Genomic DNA, 19917 nt, shown 5'->3' on the forward strand with positions numbered 1-19917 from the left:
TTTGCTTGGATTACTTGTCATTTATTATTATTATTATATTCAGGGATGACATACTAAATTACTGGTGGGTAGAGATTTGGTGTATAAAATGTGCCAAATTACAGTACGAAGGTCAATAACACCAACAATTAATGTGAGATATGCATTCTCTTTTTATTACACTAAATTTGCAATGGTACAAGAAGATTAATATGTTGTTACAAATACAGGCACTGTATATGATTTCAAGTTTTTTTTATGCCAGTATTAATTTTGGACTAGGGAAAAAAACACAATTTAAAAAATCACCATGTAATCATTTATAGATGTGGCATAACTTGTACGAGATATGGTTATAGATTTTGGCCAATTCTAGTGAAATATAACATGCTGTTGAAGGTTTTAGATTAGATTAGACTTACAGTGTGGAAACAGGCCCTTCGGCCCAACACGTCCACACCGACCCGCCGAAGCGAAACCCACCCATACCCCTACATTACCCCTTACCTAACACTACGGGCAATTTTAGCATGGCCAATTCACCTGACCCGCACATCTTTGGACTGTGGGAGGAAACCGGAGCACCCGGAGGAAACCCACGCAGACACGGGGAGAACGTGCAAACTCCACACAGTCAGTCGCCTGAGTCGGGAATTGAACCCGGGTCTTCAGGCGCTGTGAGGCAGCAGTGCTAACCACTGTGCCACCGTGCCGCCCAAAAGTACACCCCTCTGAAGCAGTAGGAATTTGAAACTGGACTTCCTAGTCCAGAGGTAGGGATACTACCACTGCACCACAAGAATCCTCAAATGTTCTAATCAATCTGCTCAGTAGTGTTACTACACACTTATGGAGTAGGTTGGACTTGAACCTGAGTCATCTTGCTCAGATGTCAGGCCACTACCACAACAACAGCCCCAACCTTGGCAGTTATTACCACAGGCACACTTTAGCTGTCTGTTGTCCTGCCATCTGTTAAGTTTGGCAGGAGGACTTTGAATGTTTATGCCTCTATCAGAGGGTGTCAGCAGCACCCCGGGAGATGGAAGGAACACTCAAGCAAGGAACACTTTTAGTGTCACTTTAAAAATGGGTATTACAAAGACTAAGGTATTTCTATTAATTAGAATACAGAACATTCCTCTATATAATTGTGGGTAAGCTCACAGAAGGATGAAATGCTACTTTAGAATTCAGGCAAGATCTAATTAGATTTGCAAACTTCATACAATCTTATGTCATGATTTTATCTACTTTCATTCACCTAGTGTCACAGCCAGCTTAAAGGAGGCAGCCCAGGACCATTGTCAGAAATGGCTGACCTCTACAGCACTAATACCTGAAAGGCTTTGCCTCCAATGTAGCCCTATACATACTTATTTTCTATTTAAACTCACCTGCTGAATGCTTGAGTGTTCCTTCCATCTCCCGGGGTGCTGCTGACACCCTCTGATAGAGGCATAAACATTCAAAGTCCTCCTGCCAAACTTAACAGATGGCAGGACAACAGACAGCTAAAGTGTGCCTGTGGTAATAACTGCCAAGGTTGGGGCTGTTGTTGTGGTAGTGGCCTGACATCTGAGCAAGATGACTCAGGTTCAAGTCCAACCTACTCCATAAGTGTGTAGTAACACTACTGAGCAGATTGATTAGAACATTTGAGGATTCTTGTGGTGCAGTGGTAGTATCCCTACCTCTGGACTAGGAAGTCCAGTTTCAAATTCCTACTGCTTCAGAGGGGTGTAATGATATCCCTGTACAGACTGATGAGGATAAGTATAACTGACAAGGTCTTCCCACTATCAGTTGTGTGGAAATCCCTATAGTCTACGAATCACCCTTGAAATTCCATTCTTGTCTCCACTATAGTCTCACCCCCTCCCTATGTCTTTTAACGCCCTGTGGCCCATTAACCCTTCAAAATTTTGGCTTCTCTCGTTCTAGCCCCTTCGGATTCCTCGATTGTAATCTGGTGATGACTGTGCCTTTATATGTCAGGATCTTAATTTCAGGAAATCTCTTGCTGAACCTTTCCATCTGTCCTTTCAGGGCACCCCTCTGAACCAGTTCTAAGGAAGGATCACTGGACCCAAAACATTAACTTTGATGTCTCTGCACACATGCTGCCAGACCTGCTGAGCTTTTCCAGCAACTTCTGTTTTTGTTTCTGATTTTACAGCATCCGCAGTTGTTTCGGTTTTATCCCCTTTAAACCTGTCTCTTTGATCAGGTTTCCACTCTAATATCTGCCTATTGACTCTGAAACACAGTGGGGCGTTTTATAGCATCCGAAACGCCAAGTTGTAGTGTTTAAGTTACACTTCAAAATTACTGAGCGGAATAGCGAACCTCAGGGGTGATCGTCAGGGTGTGGGGCTGACCTGGCAAAGTGACGACAGTTGCCCGGCACCTGAGGACTAACTCTTCCCTCGAAGGCCACACTCCGTGCGGCTCGGCCCCTTCAAAGCCGAGTCCAAACGGCCGCCCGTCGCGAGGAGATGGTTCCCGCCCTCGCGACTGCCGGAAGTGCGTGTCCCAGAGGCCGAACCCCCATTCCCCATCCCCCACCCCCTCCCGGAGCCGCTGTCAGTTAAAGCCGACTTACCCGCCGCAGCGCCAGGATGAGTCGCTTCCAGCGGCCCACTCAGTGATCGAAGCTGGAAAAGATGTTTGAGAATTTCAAAGAGCGGCTGCTGAGCGCGCAGCAGGATCTCAGCAGCGGGTAGGAGAGGCAGCGGGGCAACAGACCGGGGGGGGGAAAGAAACCGGGCCCAAGGTTCGAGTCAGGGCTGGGGATACTCCTTCCTCTGCTGCAATGAGAGAGACATTTAAACCCACCTTAGTCAGATTACTGATTACTTTGTGAGTTGTCTGTATTTCAAAGAAAATTGTTTTTGCCGGTGATGACTAGTCACCCTGACTCTAGGCTGTAAGGTGTCAAGTTGCGAAATCCACCCACTTTCTGAAGTTTGTCACCAGTTTCATTTTCATCATAAAGTTATTTTCAGCAAAGTTATCAACTTTTTTGTTTTATAAAGTTAAATCTGTTTTTGGGAAGGGTTCTTATTATATAAAAAGCTTTACAAATCCAGGTTTCCGACTACACTTCCTGCATGTTTTGTAAATCTTGAGTTGAAAGCAGTGTGACAGTCATGTGAGAACAGAACTGTAAAGGAATGCTTTTTCTTCATGATTTGGAAGAGCTGGTGTTGGACTGGGGTGTATGAAGTTGAAAATCACAACACCAGGTTATAGTCCAATAGGAGGGAGCAGCACTATAAAAGCTAGTGCTTCCAATTAAACCTGTTGGACTAAAACCCTGTGTTGTGATTTTTAGCTTTTTCTTCAGGAGAGCTGCCGAGTACGTCCAAGTGATGGTAAGTGAAGATTCCGTTAAAAACTGATAGGATCTGATTCTTGGGACTTTGGCTCACTCTTCTTCCACTGTCAGCTGAAGGTGTGAGCTCCGGGTGCGATTTATTTCCTGCAGCCTAGAAACTTTCCTGTAGTGGCTGAGCTGAAGTTGACAACTTGTGTGGGTCAAGGTACTGCAGAAAACCGGTTTTTTAAAAATGGGCCATTAATGACTGTACTGGCATGCTTCTCAAGGCCACTTCAATGCTGTCCCGTAATGAAAGGGGAATCTTCCAAAATGGGTATCCGTTTTGTGAGAACTTAAATTCAGGGTGGGGGGATTTTCAAGGTGGCACTTCGGAAAGGTATACACAATATCCTATTAGTGATTATGCAAGACAACAAATCAATTTGTAACTAGCTAAAAGTGTGATATTAGTTAGTCGTGTTTGATATTCTGTGGCAAGTCTGTTGTGAAAACTGGTACTGGTGTGTCCGTGTCTCAAACCTGTGAAAGGAAACAGTACAATATTTGTGCATTTATTTATTTTGTTTGATCTCTAAGTAGTACTTACATACTAGGAATTTCACAATTTGAGCATTGCAATGAATTGCTTGCAAACTAGAGGCCTGGGCAGCAAACACTGTTCCAGTACTATGTTAACATTTACTGTACTGCTATCTGCATCTATTAGATTTAAATATTTCCTTGTCTTCAATTTCAGTTTAAAGACGCTGGGTGACAAATCTAAAGAAGTAAAAATTAAGAAGTCAAGGTAATTTTAATTTGCTACTTCCTGCTCCTTTGTGATAAAGTAACTTGGTTCTCTTGAATTTAAAAAAGTCAGTGGCATCAATATTTGGCAGATGTTGTAAAGGTATCATTTTATCCAGATAAGAAACTTATGATATTTTGAATGCTCAAGTCAAATAGTTATACATTGGAAAATTATTTGCATGGAATGTTTGTTTTTACTCAGCTGCATTTGCAACCGTCTCTTGAATTTCTGCTAGTTACAGAAATTTTCTGAGAGAAAAAAATCAGCAGCTGCATTTTGTGGCATCGTTCAAAAATTTACAAAACAAATGTATATGTATTTCTAAGACCTTTTTTAATATGTTGGTATGCCTCTTATCCAAAGTTTGTGAGAAGACTTGTAGCTAGGGTGCTCGTTGTTGTGATTCTATTCGCCGAGCTGGGAGTTTTTGTTGCAAACGTTTCGTCCCCTTTCTAGGTGACATCTTCAGTGCTTGGGAGCCTCCTGTGAAGCGCTTCTGTGCTGATTCCTCCAGCATTTATACTGGTTTGAATCTGCCGCTTCCGGTTGTCAGTTGCTGTCCGCTGCAGTGGCCGGTATATAGGGTCTAGGTCGATGTGTCTGTTGATAGAATTTGTGGACGAGTGCCATGCCTCTAGGAATTCCCTGGCTGTTCTCTGTTTGGCCTGCCCTATAATAGTGGTGTTGTCCCAATCGAATTCGTGTTGTTTGTCTTCTGAGTGTATGGCTACTAGGGATAGCTGGTCGTGTTGTTTCGTGGCTAGTTGGTGTTCATAGATGTGGGTTGTTAGCTGTCTTCCTGTTTGTCCTAAGTAGTGTTTTGTGCAGTCCTTGCATGGGATTTTGTACACCTACGTTGGTAAAATCCCATGCAAGGACTGCACAAAACACTACTTAGGACAAACAGGAAGACAGCTAACAACCCACATCTATGAACACCAACTAGCCACGAAACGACATGACCAGCTATCCCTAGTAGCCATACACTCAGATGACGGACAGCACCACTATTATAGGGCAGGCCAAACAGAACAAGCAGGGAATTCCTAGAATTTGTGGATGAGTGCCTTGCCTCTATCAACAGAAACATTTGCTAGACCCTATATACCGGCCACTGCAGCGGACAGCAACTGACAACCGGAAGCGGCAGATTTAAACCAGTATAAATGCTGGAGGAATCAGCACAGAAGCGCTTCACAGGAGGCTCCCAAGCACTGAAGATGTCACCTAGAAAGGGGATGAAACGTTTGCAACAAAAACTCCCAGCTCGGCGAACAGAACCACAACATGCCTCTTATCCAATGCAGCAACAGGTCCATGTAAAAACAGTTCCCACTTTGCTCATGCAAACTGTAATTTTCCTTGCATAGAAGAACAGCTGGGGTTTGATTTAATAGCTTTGCTGGAAGAATTATAGAATCCAATAGAAAATCTATAGAGATTTGACATTTTCAATTTTTATAAGCTGCTAACAACAATTCTACTGAATACACTTTTGATTATTAGTGACTTTCTACTACACTCTGTTCAACTATTATCTTATTTACCTAACATGTTCTGGCACCAGTCATTTTCAAGATATGAGATGCACTCTCTTTCTGAGATATTTAACAACGTGACCAAGGACGTAGGTGGTGAGCAAGCTGAAGAGGACTGGTGCTGGAATAGCCCTGCTTCACTCCATTTGAGAACTCCAAAGGGAACAGATGCTTCACTATTTAAGAGCACGTGACCCTGCATTCTGTCATGACTATAATCTTGACAGATTTGCTTGAGAAACCAGACTGTCCTAGGACTTTACGAGAAAGTGAGGACTGGAGAGCAGAGTCAAAAAGTGTGGTGTTGGAAAGGCACAAATGGTCAGGCAGCAGAGTCGATGTTTCAGGCATAAGCCCTTCAACAGGAATGAGGATTTTCTAGAGGATCATCCTGTTGACTCTGTCAAAAGTCTTTGTGAGGAAAACACAAATGAAATAAAAGACCATGTTCTACTCAAAGCAGTTTTCCAGAATCTTCTCACTGTGAGCATCAGAGAACAGTGTGGCATCTTTGGTGAAAGCTGCACAGTGCCTCAGGTAATTTTGTTTTTGCCATATTAAGTTTTTAAAGATGATACAAGCAAAATTGCTATTCAGGGAATTGAAAGAGCTCCGTAGTCGACATACACTGCCAGTCTTCCTTTGTTTTTCTAGACAGCAAAAAATTATAGCATTGTGAAAGTTATTTGACAACTTTTCATTGTTCCAAATGCATGAGAGGATCTTGTTCAAAAGCCTCTATTGTGTCAGGACCTGCTGCCTTAAAGAAATTCAACTGGATTTCTTGCCTTTTCCTGAAGCCTTTCCTAAGTTCATTTGTAATGGCTTTCTTGAAGAAAGCAACTCAAACCAGGACTGACGGCTGTATGGATGACTGTGGTAGTTCTGTACAGCAAAATGTGCGTGTTCTGCCCATCTGTCTATATTGTTTCTACCTGATTTTTTTTTTGATTTAAGGATGAACGATCAGCAGAGAGCAATGGTGTGGGACCTGCCATAGATTTATCTTGCAGCTCTCTCAAAACCATTACTGTTAGGTGTCAGAACGTGTCTCTTTTGGAGATGAAGATTAGATTGTTTTGCCATGCAGGATTTGAGAGATGACTTCATCATTTTATCAAATCAATCTTGACGTAATCACTTCTTTAGTCCAAGAGCATTGATTGTTGTTCCAGTGACAATGTTTTTAAAATTGCTCTGCTTCTCAAAACAATCTCTAAGAGTATATTATCTTTGAGCTTTTGATCAAGAATATACTTCTGATAATCTGTTTCAGAAATGTTACTCCGTTTATCTGCATTGAAGTGCTTTTGGTTAAGCTGAAGAAATTTGCAAGTTAAGAATTGCTGTTATCTGTTCAACGTTCTGTCCCTCTTGCATGAGTATTTTCTATATCTTGGAGATCATGCTGACACACTGCAATCCATGTACTGTTGTTTTGAATATCCTGTTGGTAATGGAGTAACATGACATTGAGTTTATTGACCCCTTGGTTACTCAGAATACCTCTTTCCAGTTATTTCTCACTTCCCCATATGGGCATTGAAGTCTTCTAGGACCAGGAGCTTATCAATATCAGACATTGACTTAATGAGTTGATCCAGGTCCTCATAGAATTTACCACGTATCCATAACCACAGGATTTCTGAAGAAGCAAAGGTGAGTTTGCACAAAATCTGTATAAGAATTCTTTTTTTTAAAGTGGAAGAACCACTGCATGAGAGGATTTCCACTCGTAGTTGCAGAAATCTGGTTCAGTGGTATGAACAGAATCCTTGACACTGAAACGTCTTTTAACTGCAGTGGATGACCATGATAATTTTCATGCTTTGGCATATTCTTCAGGCTCTCTGGCATCCTGCTAGAATACTACTTTGATTATTGAATCAAACAAGTGATTTCTTCTGCTGTGTTTGCTGAAACATTCTGCACATACCAAAGCAAATCCCAAACTCTTGGGTGGAGGCTTGAAACCTACCCTCACCAGGTTTCTTCTTTTGTTTTTCTGAAAACAAAAATTGCTGGAACTCCGTATATTAGGCAGCAGACATGGAGAGAGAGCGAGCTAATATTTCGAGTCTAGATGACTCTTCATCAGAGCCATCTAGACTCCATGTTAGCTTGCTTTCTCGACATGCATGCTGCCAAACCCGCTATGATTTCCAGTATATTTTGTTTTCAGTACAGATTCCAGCATCTGCAGTAATTTACTCCTTTATTTTTCTAAATGTTTTTCCCTAACAACTTGTACTTAAGAATCTACCTAAGTACCTTCTGTACCTAAGATGGCGCAGTAAGTGGCGACTTGTAAACTTTTCACTGTACTCTCATGAGTATACGTGAAAATAACGTTAACTTGAATTCTAATTCAGCCCCCACCTGTCAAAATAGTGGTTCATGGTGTGACTGTTACTGCATGCAGACAACTTGTGAGATTTACAAGGGACAGCTGTGTCCAATGTTGACCAAAGTGGATAAACTACTTAAAGCATGACCCATCACCCCATCAGAGCTGTCACCTCTTCCTGACCACTCTACACATCACAATATTTCATATGGTCCAAGTAAAAGTGGCAATGAGTGACAACTAGATAATGTTAATATAATGCCATTCCTAATGAAGGGCTTATGCCTGAAATGTCCACTCTCTTGCTCCTCTGATGCTGCTTGGATGGTTGTGCTTTTCCAAGAGCCACCCTTTTCAACTCTGATTTTCCAGCCTCTGCAGTCCTCATCTTTTCCTAATGTCTTTACCTGTCAGCTTTCTAGTTCTCAGCCATTATATTGAAAACCAGACACTTGGATACCTGTATGAGCTCTTGTTTATGATAACCAAGTGTCTCAATTTCTTTTTTGAAAATATGATTCTTCTTGTAATGTAGCAATATAATGCTAAAATTCTTGATTTAAAATGTTTCCAAACTGGATACTTTGAGCTAAAGTACAACTATGATGTTTGTTTATTTTCACAGCACAGCAGATGGTTTGCCAAAGTTTGCTGCAGGAGCTGAGCTACTAAGCAGGTAAGGATAGTTAGTTATACTTGTTGATAGTTTACGATAGCATAACATTCACAGCATAAGTTTCTATCACTGTTCAGATGTATTAATAAGGTACTCAGTTCTTGTATCCATTTGTTCAAATGGAAGGACTGCATATCTCTTCTTTAAATAAAAAGAGAAAATAATTGAGCCTCCCAAATCAAGAACATTTGTCAGAGAGCAATTTGGGCATAGTAACCATTCTATTGAAAGGTGGAATGCTTACAGCAGAAATAAAAGGCCATTCACTTGTATTCTCTTTGCAAGAGCAACTTGGCTTGTTCATATAGCCTTGCAAATCTTTTCTGTTCAGGAGCTTATCAAATTCTCTTTCAGAAGTCCTGATTAAATCTTCTCCCTACAGAAGGAAGTGTATTGTATGTTTGCCAGCTCCATTTAATCCTCGAATTCCTGAGAGACCAAAGATTTATATTGTTAATAGGGGAAAAAACACCTATATCTGCTATTGTTTATAAATTACCACAAGTAACCGTTAATTGAACTACTATTAATGAATCTCTTAGACAATCAAATACTAAACCAACTATTTAAATTTCATTGTATGTAGCAACCAAAAGAGACCCTCAGTTAAGCCACAACCCAATTTTTAGCTAAATTCAACCATTGAGTATAGCTACGACTCCAACCAACAGTCTGTCTCCAGGTATCCAGGATTTGAATCTTATGCAGAGTGATTCTCTGGAGTTCTGCTGAAGAATCTGAAGTTGAACTCTTGCAGGATTTTTTGTCTTGTGAAGTTTGTCATGTGACATTCTTGAGTCTTTAGATGCATTCATCCACAACACTTCTGGGGTCATCAAATTTGTAGCTTACCTTTTATCAGCATTAGCTTATCTTTTCCTTGTTATATTTGGTGTTAGCTGCCTGTTTGCCATTAACTCCTTCACCTCAAGATGTTATTTATATAGAGAATCGTATTGTCCATTTGTCATAAGGCAATTGGTTTCAAGCAGATGTTAAGCAGTCTATGTAGTTTCGACTCCATTTTCCCCCAAGAATGATTGATTGCATATTGCTTTTAATTCCTTGTCCTTTTATCTCAGGACACAGCTTGTTGTAGTAAAGGTTATTGCTGATTCTTTCTATCTGAACATTTATTAAAATTCTGAAATTTACAATGTTGTGTCAGTATAAGTTGCACAATTTGGTAGATTTAAGAAAAAGCATTCATTCACTCATCATAAACCTGTGAGTCTAATTTTGAACACCAGCTAATTTATAGAACTGTCTAGAAAATGCAACTATGAATCTTAAGAAATTCCTGAATTTGAGAATATGTATGAAGTTTAGCTTTGAATCACTGTAAATGAGTGCTGTAATTTTTGTTTATTTAAAAAAAAGTAGCACTTGACGTGAGAAACAATTTTGAATAATACTGCAGGTGCATTGATAAAGTTGCTTAACATAAATTAGTTTCATCCTTTGCATAGAATTTGTGTTCAATGGAACCATTTGCTTTAAAAACCTATCCAAAGATTCAGGAAGTTTGACTTAACAGCATGTTACTGCAAGGTGTGCTGCTATTTTGTTGAACAAGGTTTTGCTTGAAATGCCTTGGCTTTGTGCTTTTAGAGTCATAGTGTTGCAGCTTTACTCTCTTAAAAGAGATTACAAGTAGCAACCCAGAATAATAATCAGGAACTGAAAAGGAGGGAGTAACTCAAAATTACAATTATCAGGCGAGTAGTATTGAGTAAATAGTTGGAACTAAGAGTTGACAAGTTGCTAAGTTCTCACGGATTTCAACCTAAGGTGTTAATAGAAGTAGCTTGTGAAATAGTTGATGCATTGATTTTAATTTTTGAAAACTCATTAATTTCAGGAAAGGTTCCTTTTTGGGTCGGGAAATAGCTACTTATTCAAAAAGAGGAAGGCAGAAAACAGGATAATACGGACTATTAGTCTTCATATGTCATATGGAAAATATTAGCAACTATTAAAAGTGTCATGACATGGCGCTTGCACAGATAGTTTTGTCAGATTATGTTGGTTTTGCCGAAGAGAAACTGTATTTAACTAATTTTATGGGCATTCATTGAAGTATCATGTCCTGTAGATGAAGAGGAACGCATGGATATTATACTTGGGTTTCTAGAAGACATTTGATCACATGCAGTATCAAAAGTTGTTATAGAATATAAAAGTCCATTAGGTAGGGATAATAGATTGACGTGGGTGGAAGATTGGCCGGCTGACAAGAAGCACCAAATAAATTGCTCTTTTTCAGATTGGCAGATGGTTAAGAGATGCTGAGGCCTCCACTGTTTCCAATTTAAATAAATAATTTGAATGAAGTGATCAAAGGCATGGTTGCTAAATTTGCTGATGACACAAAGGTAAGTAGGAAACTCAATTCTGAAGAAGACTCAAGAGCCTACTAAGTGACATAGGTAGAATAAATGAGTGGATGAAATCTTGTAAGTAAAGTGTGAAATTACAGTCGTCCACCCGTACCTATGGGGGTTATGTTCCAAGACCTATCACAGAAGCCTGAAACTGCGGATAGGAGCGAACCCGTTCATTTAATTGGGAAATCTACCTTCCCAGCAGCCCCCTGGTTCCGGAATGTTCCCTGTAATATGGAAATCCGCGGTTTACCACAGCCCGAACAAGACTTAATGGCAGGAATGAGCAGATAGGCTATGCCTATATCCTGTGGAACTTTAAAAGTTAAAGGTGACTAGATTGAAACATATATATAAGATCTTGAGGGGACTGACCACATGGATGTCAAAAGGATATTTGCTCTTGTGGGGGAATCTAGAACGAGGAGTCGTATTGTAGAAATAATATCTTGTCCATTTAAGATGAATAAAGATTGACTCTTCAGAATTTTATTCCTCAAAAGGCAGTGAATGCAGACCCTTTTTAAAATATTTTTACGGTACAGAAGTTCTTGATTACCAAGGGATGCAAGGAGGGTAGGTGATGGCATGATGATATTATTGCTAGATGCTTAATCCAATGACTCAGCTAATGTCTGGGGACCTGGGTTTGAATCCTGTCATGGAGGTGTTGGCGTTTGAATTCAGTAACATTAAGAGTCTAATGATCATGAATCCTTTGTTAATTGTTGGAAAAACCCATCTAGTTCACTAATGTCCTTTTAGGTTGGAAACTGCAATCCTTACCTGGTCTGGCCTCATGTGATTCCTGACCCATAGCAATGTGATTGACTCCTAGTTGCCCTGTGAATAATTAGGGATAGGCAATAAATTCTAGCTTAGCTAGTGAAACTCTCATCCCATGAATCAATTTTTAAAAAAAACCAATGGTTATCGGGGATATGCAGGCATAGAACATAGAACAATACAGCACCGAACAGGCCCTTCGGCCCACGATGTTGTGCCGATCACTTGTCCTAGCTTAAGCACCTATTCATGTACCAATCCAATTGCTGCTTAAAGGTCACCAATGATTCTGACTCTGCCACTCCCACAGGCAGCGCATTCCATGCCCCCACCACTCTCTGGGTAAAGGATCTACCCCTGACATCCCCCCCTCTACCTTCCACCCATCACCTTAAATTTATGTCCCCTTGTAACACTCTGTTGTACCGGGGGCAAAAGTCTCTGACTGTCTACTCTATCTATTCCCCTGATCATTTTATAAACCTCGATCAAGTCTCCCCTCATCCTTCACCGTTCCAATGAGAAAAGACCTAACACTCTCAACCTATCCTCGTACGACCTATTCTCCATTCCAGACAACAGCCTGGTAAATCTCTTCTGCACCCTCTCCAAAGCTTCCACATCTTTCCTAAAGTGAGGTGACTAGAACTGCACACAGTACTCCAAATATGGTCTTACCAAGGTCCTGTACAGCTGCAACATCACCTCACGACTCTTGAATTCAATCCCTCTGCTAATGAACGCTAATACACCATAGGCCTTCTTACAAGCTCTATCCACCTGAGTGGCAATTTTCAAAGAGCTATGAACATAGACCCCAAGATCCCTCTGCTCCTCCACCTTACTAAGAACCTTACCGTTAACCCTGTATTCCACATTCTTATTTGTCCTTCCAAAATGGACAACCTCACACTTGACAGGGTTGAATTCCATCTGCCACTCCTTAGCCCAGCTCTCCTTCATATCTAAGTCCCTTTGCAGCTGACAACAGCCCTCCTCACTATCCACAACTCCACCTATCTTCGTATCGTCTGCAAATTTACTGACCCACCCTTCGACTCCCTCTTCCAAGTCATTAATAAAAATTACAAACAGCAGAGGACCCAGAACTGATCCCTTTGGAACTCCACTTGCAACTGGGCTCTAGGCTGAATATTTACCATCTATCACCACTCTCTGACTTCGACCGGTTAGCCAGTTCTCTATCCAACTGGCCAAAGTTCCCACTATCCCATGCCTCCTGACTTTCCGCATAAGCCTACCATGGGCAACCTTATCAAATGCCTTATTAAAATCCATGTACACCACATCCACTGCTCTACCCTCATCTACATACTTGGTCACCTCCTCGAAGAATTCAATAAGACTTGTAAGACAAGACCTACCCCTCACAAATCCATGCTGGCTGTCCCTAATCAAGCAGTGTCTTTCCAGATACTCATAAATCCTATCCCTCAGTATCCTTTCCATTACTTTGCCTACCACCGAAGTAAAACTAACTGGCCTGTAATTCCCGGGGTTATCCCTATTCCCTTTTTTGAACAGGGGCACAACATTCGCCACTCTCCAGTCCCCTGGTACCACCCCCATTGACAGTGAAGACGAAAAGATCATTGCCAATGGCTCTGCAATTTCCTCTCTTGCTTCCCACATAATCCTAGGATATATCCCGTCAGGCCCGGGGGACTTGTCTATCCTCAAGTTTTTCAAAATGCCCAACACATCTTCCTTCCTAACAAGTATCTCCTCTTGCTTACAAGTCTGTTTCATACTCTCCTGTTCAACAATATGGTCCCTCTCATTTGTAAATACTGAAGAAAAGTACTCATTCAAGACCTCTCCTATCTCTTCCGCCTCAATACACAGTCTTCCACTCCCAAAATTTTGGACCTACCCTCGTTCTCGTCATTCTCAAGTTTCTCACATCTGCATAAAAGGCCTTGGGGTTATCCTTGATCCTTTCTGCCAAAGATTTGTTATGCCCTGTCTTAGCTCTCCTAATCCCTTTCTTCAGCTCCCTCCTGGCTATCCTGTATCCCTCCAATGCTCTGTCTGAACTTTGTTTCCTCAACCTTATGTAAGCCTCCTTCTTCCTTTTTTACTAGACATTCAACCTCCCTCGTCAACCGACGTTCCCTCACACGACCATCTCTTTCCTGCCTGACAGGTACATACATATCAAGGACACGTCGTATCTGTTCCTTGAAAAAGTTCCACATTTCAATGACATCCTTCCCTGACAGCCTATGCTCCCAACTTATGCTCCTCAGATCCTGTCTTGCAGCATCGTATTTACCCTTCCCCCAATTGTAAAAACTACCCTGTTGCACGCACCTGTCTCTCTCCATAACCAAGGTGAAAGTCACAGAATTGTGGTCACCATCACCAAAATGCTCACCCACTTGTTCCGGTTCGTTACCGAGTACCAAATCCAATATGGCCTCCCCTCTAGTCAGACAATTTACATACGGAGTTAGAAAAACTTCCTGGACACACTGCACAAACACTGCCCCGTCCAATCTACTTGATCTAAATACCTTCCAATCAATATTTGGGAAGTTAAAATCGCCCATGACTACTACAAGATGTAAAGATAGGCTGTAAAATCAGATCAACCGTTATCTTACCGAATATTGGAACAGGCTCAAACGGCCAAGTGCTCTACTCTTGTTTCTTGTTCATATAGTCATTAAAAATGATCCTTTATTTACATATGCATTACACATAACCTTTTTGAATTTTAATGTATGGCATAGTCTGAAGTGCTAATATCATATGCATGCCAAATATACTTTTGATATGATGCCAATTTCCAGTGGCTTACAGGTCGCAAACTGAAGTACTAAGACTTGCCCTGTCCACAGATTCTCTCTCTCACTTCGAGTTTTTCCAGCATTTCCCCTTCTCATTTCTGAGAGTGAATTTGAAATGGAAAGTTCAAAATTTCATCTTACACCAATCAGCCTTGGAAGCATGGAAGTCCTTAAAATGTTATTAGATCATCGGTTTCTGAAAGGTAAAACTTTGGAGTGACTCAGACTATTACAGAATTGTAAACAAATCTGTGCTAATAGGCTAGGACACACTGTTTTGCTATTCATTATAAGTAATGATCCCCCAAATTAACAGAATGTAACACCCATACAGACTTAATCCAGAGAATAGCTCCATTGGGGAAAGAGATTAAGTTCATTACGTACAATAGCATGATTGAACCAAGTCATTAGAGCTGAACCTAACCTATCGTGATGGTGCTAAAACTGGATGGGTCACAGATTTGAAATTTATTTTGTAAAGCCAAGATGCTAACAAAACTGTTGGACTGTAATAATGAAATTGGATAACAGGATCTGTCACAATAATCATCTAGCTGAAAAGGTGTTGGCAGGTTCGGTTAACAGATTTAAATAAATTCAACTTTTTCAACACCAGATGGACTTTACCAGTGTGAAGTCATATCATTTAGAATGAAAAAAAGCACTAGCAACAATGTAGCAATTAACCGATAAAGTAATAAAAGGAGTATGTAATTTTGTTTACATCAACAACATGGTTGTTTTAGCCAGATCTGGGAAGGATGTTTATGTTGTTTGAACTTTTTCATCAGCTAGAAAAAAACAACTTTGTTATAAATTTGGCTCAGTTAATTTGCCAAGGCAAAGGTGACTTATTTGTGCCGTACTGTAGGACAAGGCATAGTTGCACATAGACAAATGACATTACGGGCTGTTTTGGATTTTCCTGTGCCTCGGAGAAAATGTGATTTTGTCTGCATGTTGGTACAAGTGGATTCTCTTGCTAGTTTACTGTCCGCTTCAGCACTATCATTACATCTTTTAACATATTTGTTGAAAAGGCAGAAAATTTGAAAAGTGCCTTTGAAAATTTGAAGAATGTGCTGACCACAGCAATGGTTTTACCTGTAAACTGACTACATGTAGTCCATGTTCAACTATTCAAAAAGCAATATTGCTTTGTGATGGCTTTTCAACATTTTTAAGTATGTATTGACTACAACATGGAAGAAACTATCATTTTTACAGGCCACAGTCATTCACTGTTTTAGAAACATTTTTTCCTAAAGTTGACAGAGCAAATTTCTCTAACTATATAATTTGGTAATTGTGCATGTGCTTTGAAAGGAAATGATATAGCAAACCCTCAATTGAGACCATGTGCAAGACGCTGGGTGATGTGGAACCAATGAACATATGTAAAATAAGACTAATGTGGAATTCATTATATATAGAGTACAGCATGGAAACCGACCCTTCGGTACAACTCGTCCATGCCGACCAGATATCCCAACCCAATCTAGTCCCACCTGCCAGCACACGGCCCATATCCCTCAATCCTTCCTATTCATATACCCATTCAAATGCCTCTTAAATGTTGTAATTGTACCAGCCTCCACCACTTCCTCTGGCAGCTCATTCCATACAAGTACCACTCTCTGCATGAAAAAGTTGCCCCTTAGGTCTCTCTTATATCTTTCCCCTCTCACCCTAAATGTATGAACTCTAGTTTTGGACTCCCCAACCCCAGGGAAAAGACTTTGCCCACTTATCCTAGTCATGCCCCTCATATTTTTGTAAACCTCTATAAGGTCACCCCTCAGCCTCCGCTCCAGGGAAAACTGCCCCAGCCTGTTCAGCCTCTCCCTGTAGCTCAGATCCTCCAACCCTGGCATCATCCTTCTATTGTCAACACTTGAGCACAGTTAATGTAACATAGTAGTGATGTGTAGACAACTTTTAAGCAATGAAAATGCCTCTTGAAGACCAACTTGCATTATTTTTGGAGGAGACAAAATTGTGATGTATGGGGTGTGATATTTATTTATTTTTAGATATAATGGATTTTTAAGTTATTTTGAATTAGTGATTAATGGATTTTTCTGCACCTGAAATATTAATTAACTTGTATTTCTGTAGGCATGGTGATTTCTTTTATACCAACTTGATAAGAGAAATAGTCTTTCGGACAAATGGATTTCTTTTGCATTAGGAGAGTATAAGATCAAGCAAGGTAAACTATTAAGTTTCAGTTAGAAAATCTGGACTTGATTTTCTTTTAAGTTTTTAGGAAGAACAACCATAGCATGAAAATGAAAGTTTTTTTTCTTAGTTTCCAACTGGTGCAATAATGAGAAGCCTTAAGTGTAGATGGATATGTAAAGCACTGCTCCTGAGAAAGGGAAAAATAGATTAGATTATCTTCAAATAAGGAGTTTAATAATTATCCCAGACTAGAAGTCTTTGGATAAAACCTTGAAGAGGCTACTTGAAGCTGAGTATATTGACACTCCGATGTATGTGAAAGATCCAGGAAAAGGCCATCAGATTTTCCAGACTGGGAGCTGAAGTTGGCACACAAACTAAATAACTGGTCAAGTCAGATTTATTCAGATTTCAATTGCACACTTCCTTGGGGTTGCCAGTGGATTCTAAAATCTATGAAGTGATCTTTTTGAAAGTACAGTATTGTACAGTTTGAGAGTTGCTAAATCCTGCATTTTTTTAATAACTGCATTAATTATGATTGTTTTGGTATAACAGCACCACCCATGATCAAATTTAGATTCCAACCATTTTAAAACTGCGGTGGTGATGGGTGTTGTTGGGGTTGCTAAATCATACTGCATGCATCTGTCATCCTCCTAAGGATTGCTGCAGTCCCTGGTAAAGGTTTGTTTCCCACAATATTTTTACTTTTGTCTTCAGTTATAAGTAGGTTTTGGACCTTAATACAAAAAGCCCAGATGATGAGTAAAAATCACGTCTTTAAACTTTGGGAGAAATTTACTTTCTGTGAATGGACGAGATGATAGGGCGGCACGGTGGCACAGTGGTTAGCACTGCTGCCTCACAGCGCCAGAGACCTGGGTTCAATTCCCGACTCAGGCGACTGACTGTGTGGAGTTTGCACGTTCTCCCCGTGTCTGCGTGGGTTTCCTCCGGGTGCTCCGGTTTCCTCCCACAATCCAAAGATGTGCGGGTCAGGTGAATTGGCCATGCTAAATTGCCCGTAGTGTTAGGTAAGGGGTAAATGTAGGGGTATGGGTGGGTTGCGCTTCGGCGGGTCGGTGTGGACTTGTTGGGCCGAAGGGCCTGTTTCCACACTGTAAGTAATCTAATCTATATTGGGTGAAAGTAAATTTGAGGTCCATCTAGTTTACTTCTATCATCCTGCAATCACATTACATGCTAAGTAATGGAGTTGTTGATTAGTGTAAATCATGAGCATTAGTCAAATTTTAAGCTCTCCAAACACCCTTTCAAACATCTTACACCGGAGAATGAAATATAAGTCCTAAGGGTGTTGCTGAATAAAGTGACCTTGGAATGCAGATTCATTGTGACTCTACTTTCAAGGAACAGGTAGGAAGGATAGTGAAGAAGGCACCTGGTATGCTTGCCTTTATTGGTCAGTGCATTGAGTATAGAAGTTGGAAGGTCATGTTGGCGCTGTACATGTTGATCAGGCCACTTTTGAAATCCTGCATGCAATTTTGGTCTCCCTGCTACAAGAAGGATGTTGTGAAACTTGAAAGGGTTCAGAAAATATTTGCAAGGATATTGTTAGGGTTAGACAGTTTGAGCTTTAGGGAGAGATTGACTAGGCTAGGGCTATTTTCCCTGGAGTATCGGAGGCTTAGGGATGACCTTTATAGAGATTTATAAAATCATGAGAGGCATGGTGGGGTGAATGGCTGAGGTCTTTTTCCCAGGTTAGGAGAGACCAAAATTTAGAGGGCATGGGTTTTGGGTGAGGGGGGAAAGCTTTAAAGGGACCTAAGGGGCACTTTTTTCATGGAGAGGGTGGTGCATGTATGGAATGAGCCATCAGAGGAAGTGTGGAGGCTGGTACAATTACAACATTTAAAAGGCATCTGGATGGGTATACAGATCGTTCAGGTATAATGCGTGTATCATCAATACGAATTGACTATAACACGATTGAATTGTGGATGCTGTTTGATTAACGTGAGCTTTCTACTGAGTGCGTATAGCAGTTTCTATAGCGACCTTCTACAGTGCAATACCCTGTATGAATAAGAAGAGTTTAGAAGGATATTGGCCAAATACTGGCAAATGGAGCAAGATTATTTAGAATGTTTGGTCAGCATGGATGAGTTGGACCGATGGGTTTGTTTCCATTGCTGTGCAGCTGTATAAATTGTGTAGGATCGTATTCAAATAATGACCGATTCAGCAACCGCAAGTAGCACCAGTTCGAAGTGGTAATAGAATCCCAAAATACAGTTCTTACACTAGCCTCTTTATACACAGTTCTTACGTATATTAAAATGCCATTACTGTGGTGTACATTGTTTTATCTATAGTACACAAGGATTTGAGGGGCTTCTGTCCTGGGATGGGTTAAAACATTGTGCTAAGTGCTGGCTGATACTTCCGAGGATAAAGTGTGCCTGTCCGGTCTGCTTGCATAATTGAGGTGTTAGTCCTTTTGTAATTTGTCAATATTAGTAAAAACACTTGGCTTATATGCTCTAAGTTATAAATTGTACCTGTACATAAAAGAATAAAGGATATTAAACTATAGCCGTGGGCGGCACGGTGGCACAGTGGTTAGCACTGCTGCCTCACAGCGCCTGAAGACCCGGGTTCAATTCCCGACTCAGGCGACTGACTGTGTGGAGTTTGCACGTTCTCCCCGTGTCTGCGTGGGTTTCCTCCGGGTGCTCCGGTTTCCTCCCACAGTCCAAAGATGTGCGGGTCAGGTGAATTGGCTAAATTGCCCGTAGTGTTAGGTAAGGGGTAATGTAGGGGTATGGGTGGGTTTCGCTTCGGCGGGTCGGTGTGGACTTGTTGGGCCGAAGGGCCTGTTTCCACACTGTAAGTCTAATCTAATCTAATCTAAACTGATTGGGTTGTGAGGTTTGTTTTGTATTTGCTGGTGTGAGTTTCATTCGTGCAATTTCACGTAAGTGCTGTTTTGACAGTTTCTTAAAGGGATATCAGCCCAGTTAAAAGGTATTTAACAAGTACATACTAATTGTGGAAACTTTGGTGTTCTGTAATTCATTCAGGTCAAAGAGATGGTTGGTAAG

The 19917-nt window shown here is 40.8% G+C and overlaps 1 protein-coding gene across 2 annotated transcripts in view; it reads left to right on the forward strand.

Annotated features, from left to right (window-relative positions):
* Nucleotides 1–2547: 2547 nt before the first annotated feature.
* The window catches only part of dtnbp1a (dystrobrevin binding protein 1a), a 198718-nt gene continuing 181348 nt past the window's right edge, over nucleotides 2548–19917 (forward strand). Inside the window, exons 1-3 of one of the 2 annotated variants that reach the window (XM_060850123.1) lie at nucleotides 2548–2701; nucleotides 4059–4109; nucleotides 8623–8673. In XM_060850123.1, coding sequence (XP_060706106.1) covers nucleotides 2646–2701; nucleotides 4059–4109; nucleotides 8623–8673 — 158 coding nt within the window. In that variant the 5' untranslated portion in view covers nucleotides 2548–2645. Of the gene's footprint in view, nucleotides 2702–2776; nucleotides 2842–4058; nucleotides 4110–8622; nucleotides 8674–19917 lie in introns of those variants that run through there. The other variant, XM_060850124.1, reaches the window with a different exon arrangement.

Source organism: Hemiscyllium ocellatum, chromosome 34, assembly GCF_020745735.1.
Source record: "Hemiscyllium ocellatum isolate sHemOce1 chromosome 34, sHemOce1.pat.X.cur, whole genome shotgun sequence".
NCBI lineage: Eukaryota > Metazoa > Chordata > Chondrichthyes > Orectolobiformes > Hemiscylliidae > Hemiscyllium > Hemiscyllium ocellatum.